Below are 5,000 nucleotides of genomic sequence, written 5' to 3' on the forward strand. Positions count from 1 at the left end.
TGTTATAAAACCAAAAAAAAAAAAAAAACCCGGAAAGGTAGGGTGAGGCGCAAGGAAGCTGATTCTACCAACCAAAAAGGACACGAAGACCCAATTCCCAGCACTCCCAGTCTGTGCTCTGATTAAGAAATCAGTCCAAGAACCGCACGACTGTGCTCTAAACACTGCTGACCCAGTCCCCTCCCACTGGGCTACAAAGTGTCAGCTCAAAAGACAACCACTTCTCACTGTGGGCTCATGTGAGAAGTGCTGCTTTTCTCAAGCCGGTTTGTCCCGAAGCTCCCCTTGCCACTCACTACTGAGGCAAAGAGCATTGAAAAGTGGCTTTTACAATCAAATGGGAATAACACGACAGGGACACAAAAGTAGCCAGCAGGTACATGGGAAACGGATATTCCAAAGGCAGGGGAAAACACATGCGAAACACAGGACCCAGGGCTAAAGTTTTGAACACTGATTTAAATTCTGGAGAGAAAAAAGCAAGAATATATTGCAAACACGTACGGTGGAAGCGTCAGGCGGCAATCAGAGGGTTTCCGTGGCCTTTGCAGCCGGGAAAAAAATTAAAAAATATGAAGAAATGTGAAGATCATCCTTCATGCTGTTATTTGTTATACACTACTCGACGGAGCATAAAGAGACAGAGAAAGCCGAAAGAGACGGACCAAGAATAAGAAACAAAAAACCAAAGAGGCAGAGAGCAGCAGGGAGCCGCTGAGCGAGAGAAAGGAAGCCAGAAAGCAAGAGCACCTAGGAGAAAAGTAAAAGAAGAAAAAGTGCGGCGGTGTGTTTATGGTCTGTACCATCACTGGTGACATGGTAGTCGAACATGGTGTCCTCGCTGTCGGACGGGATGTCTGGCAGGTCCAGATGGATGTTGTCATGGCGACGGAGCCAGCTCTCCATCTTCTTTCGATCGTCGAGCTCCAGGAGGGCCCCGATGCTCCACATGAGGGCAAAACCATACAGGCGCTCCAAATGATCGGGGGACACCTCTCCGCCTTGCTCCTGCGCACACGACACCCAACCCCATCAGGCTGCATTCACAGCAACACGTCACCAGCACAAACAGTTCCCATGGGACGGTGGTTGAGGCTGGCTACGGGTTTCTGCGTGGAAACAATGTGTTGTTATATCGAGTCAGGTTTGAAAATCTTGCATCGAAAACATTGCATCTTTCAAGCAAGAATCTTTGAATTGACTGATAATCTTCTATGTATCAACAAATTTAAAGTCATTATCAGGCTCCAAAATGTCTGGTAGCCCAGGACCCAATCAAAGATTGCTATAGGCAGAGGGACACAGCATGGAAATGGCGAGAAAAGGACAATCAGATGGCTCCTCCCACCAGAGCAATCAACCACTGTCAGATTGACTGATGAGTCAAACATTTACCCCTCCCACCAGGGAATCAGCCACTGCCAGAGACACCCGCTGATGGTAAACAATAATTACATTAAAGATACAAACATTGTTTTCGTTCCATACTTAAAACCTTTTTTTGTGTGTATTTATTTCACTATGTAAACAGTTGTGCACACATGCATGCTTAGCAAGGACGGTAGCTGCACTGAGCAGGTCTGCACTGGAGAACCAATCCGATCCTGCAGTCTAGGGGTCAGGGACTAACACCATGCAACCACTAGCCTGACAAGTCACTTTAAGTGTGCTGTCACACCGGTCATAGTTCCAGCACGCTGTCATACCCGTTACACCTTCTGCAACTTGCCTGACCCACTACTTCAAGTTAAAAAAACAAAAACAAAACATTCTTGAAGGCAAAGTAAATACGCATAACTTTCTCTCGTAAAACAACTCCACATAACTTACTCTGGTAAAACAATGACACATAATTCACAATGAAACTACAAATTGCTTTCATTTAGCCTTAAATCAGTCTCATTGCTGAATCATGGGTACATATACAAAGTAATGAAGGCTGACAGAGGGGTCCTGTTCAGACCCTGGTGTGAGAAATGCATTCTGTCAAAGCCTGGAAGGGCTGTCCATGCTGACACATTCAGTTCTGCCATGCCTCGAGATGTAACAGGCACTCCCGTTACGAAGGAGCGCAACTCATGTCTCCCGAGCGGAATGCGTCGAGAGGGACCGTGCGAAGGGCTTGTGACATTTACCCGGAGACCGTCCATCTAATTTCTACTCGAACAAAAGCACAATGCAGTCGGGGAGGGATTTTAAAACAATAAGGCAGGCGCTGATGAATTGCTTTAGTCCACTTTAATGTTAAAAAGATCTTTATATATGGTGCCATTTGAAGCAAGGGCATATGAATTATGATTCTTTAACTCTTCTGGGCTTCAGATTTGTCACAGTTATCTGAATATTGAAAATCCCACATAATCTCCAGACCGGATCATAAATTCTCACTTTGGGTCCCACCAATGCAAGGTTTGATTATAACCCAGTAAACGACTGGAACATGTGTTTGTTCTGTTCCGGAGCAGGTCGGGGTTTGCCGGGTGCAGGCGACACGCACCTTGGGTTGGATCAGCCCCTGCAGCATGGTGGTGGACTGCACGATGACGAAGGCCTCCAGCACGGCCATCCTATGGTCCAGGGACTGGACACTGAAGCGGTAGAGCTCGGGGAAAGAGTGCGTGAAGAGATCCCGCAGTAGCTCCGCCTCCTGGGCGGGGCGAGTCATCAGCCAGCCCTACACATGTACACACACACACACACACACACACACACATACACGCACGCACACACACACACACACACACACACACACACACACTTTAGGCACTCTTTTCAGATCTAGTTCAGTCTTTTTGCAAAACCACCCAGGCCGCAAAGCTAAACACAACTAGCACACTGATGTCATGGCTAGCACACTACAGGTGAAAACTCTACACAGGTGTATAATCAACAATTGGCGTTGAACTCATATAAGCAGGATAAAACCCAGTTAAAATGCAAGTGGCACGTGTGAACTGGATTGTGATTCTCACAACAGGAGAATCTCACTGATATATTCTGACAAAGTAATGCAACTTGACTGCGTGAAATACAATAGCGGATTACAGAAGACAAATGTTTTTGAAGGGACAGTATCTTATGGTCTTAGCCCAGTGAACTTTATCCTGCTAGGCCAGCAGATACCGATGAAACCAGCCTACTGAGTAATGAGAAGCGATATCGATATGTGCAAGGAAGTGTAGATTTACGGTCCAGTCGCACATACTAGCATGTACGGTGTTTGTACAGACATGAGATATACTGTGGCACAAAACATTTTTGGTCTGTTTTCACTGTGCGTATAGAGAACGTGTGAACTGCAGTCCATGCAGAAACCCCATGAATGTATCTGTTTGGACGAAGCTGGGTTTACTCTCGCCGAGAGAAGGAGAGGACGCGACATAACTGACCAACGTTACAGAAGCGGTGGAAACGGGACCCTGTGCGCAGCCATCAGCTGCTACGGGTTCTCCATCACCACGCTACACCTGGGAACACCTAATCCAGCGGGTGGAAGTAAGCTTATGATGACGAGTGGATTTTTCAAGGCTGGATTCGGAATACCGAAGGATACTTTCCCCGTTGTGTAGCGAGGCAGAACGCTGCCCGTGACGTAGATGAAATCATGTGGCCTGACCCAGCCCATAGACATGCTGACAAGGCAGAAGGAATGACATTGCTTAAGGTAATACAAATAAAAATATTACAATTAATATATTTCCGTATTATATGCATAAACAAACAAATTCTAAAATATGCTAGATTTTTTCTACCACCATGCCAAGAGCACTGTGTTTTGCACTGTTTTCAGAAGTGTGTATTGACTGCTGTATATACATGTATTTAGTGTGTAATAACTGCTGTGTAGTGTTTAAGCATTGAGTGGCTTCGTGTGTCATCTGATAACATTGTTTTGAGTCGACTGTTTGCTTTTCAACGGTTTTGTGAATACAGCTTGAACTCTGGGGTTTGTGTTTTCTGTTTTGAGAAAAGGAGATGACATTTCAGGGAGTGTTTTAATAGTTCAGAATAGCTGTAACATACCATGCTGTGAACATCACTGTAGACACACACATGCTTAAATAGTGGGAGATGCGGAAGACGCATCACACACACACACACACACACACACACACACACACACATATACACACACACACTCTCTATCCTCTATCCATCCTTTATCCATCCTCCATCCATCCTCCATCCATCCTCTATCCATCCCTTATCTGTACCTTCATCTTGTCTGTCGTCCATCAAACCTCTGTCCATCCTCTCCATCTGCTCTCCATCCTTTATTTATCCTCTAGCTATCCTTTATCCATACTCCATCCATCCTTTATCCATTCTCTATCCATGATCTCCATCTGCTCTCCATCCTCCATCCATCCATTATCCATCCTCTATCCATCCTCCATCCATCCTCTATTCATCCCTTATCTGTACCTTCATCCCTGTCATCTTGTCTGTCGTCTATCCTCTATATTTCTTCCAGTCCAATCCTTGGAATAGTGGAGCACATCCAGACTCCGAAGGTTAGTCAAAATAAAGGTCTTAGGATTTATTAACTCAGAAAACAATAAAATAGAGAACTTCATCCATATCCCTGTCTCTCTCACTTACTCTCTGACTCACACACACACACACACACACACACACACACACACACACACACACACTTTAGTCCACTACCACCACACTAACACACTAATGGTTCCATTCAACTTGTAGGAGCACAGCGAGGGTTTCAGACTCAACTCATAACATGAGCTCATGCAGAGCTGGAGTTAAACAGGTCGCTATGGTAATGGGAGCCTGGACACTCCATGGCACACCAACAGACCTGTCTGTGTATGAATCCTCCTGGAGCCTATGTGGAACACCCTAAAGTCTGTTGAGTCTCCTGACACTACTTTAAAAAACATGCTTCTGTATGGTGTGTGAATCTGAACCTAATCAACTAAATCTCACATCTTCTGAGCTCTCACAGTGAAATGCATTATAATGAAATAATAATACAT

The 5,000-nt window shown here is 45.2% G+C and overlaps 1 protein-coding gene across 1 annotated transcript in view; it reads right to left on the minus strand.

Annotated features, from left to right (window-relative positions):
• Positions 1 to 5,000, minus strand: part of dnah5 (dynein, axonemal, heavy chain 5) — an 83,572-nt gene that overhangs the window by 39,491 nt on the left and 39,081 nt on the right. The window contains 2 exon segments of the mRNA XM_035530755.1: positions 804 to 1,008; positions 2,498 to 2,674. Coding sequence (XP_035386648.1) covers positions 804 to 1,008; positions 2,498 to 2,674 — 382 coding nt within the window.

This window comes from Electrophorus electricus, chromosome 10, assembly GCF_013358815.1.
Source record: "Electrophorus electricus isolate fEleEle1 chromosome 10, fEleEle1.pri, whole genome shotgun sequence".
Taxonomy (NCBI): domain Eukaryota; kingdom Metazoa; phylum Chordata; class Actinopteri; order Gymnotiformes; family Gymnotidae; genus Electrophorus; species Electrophorus electricus.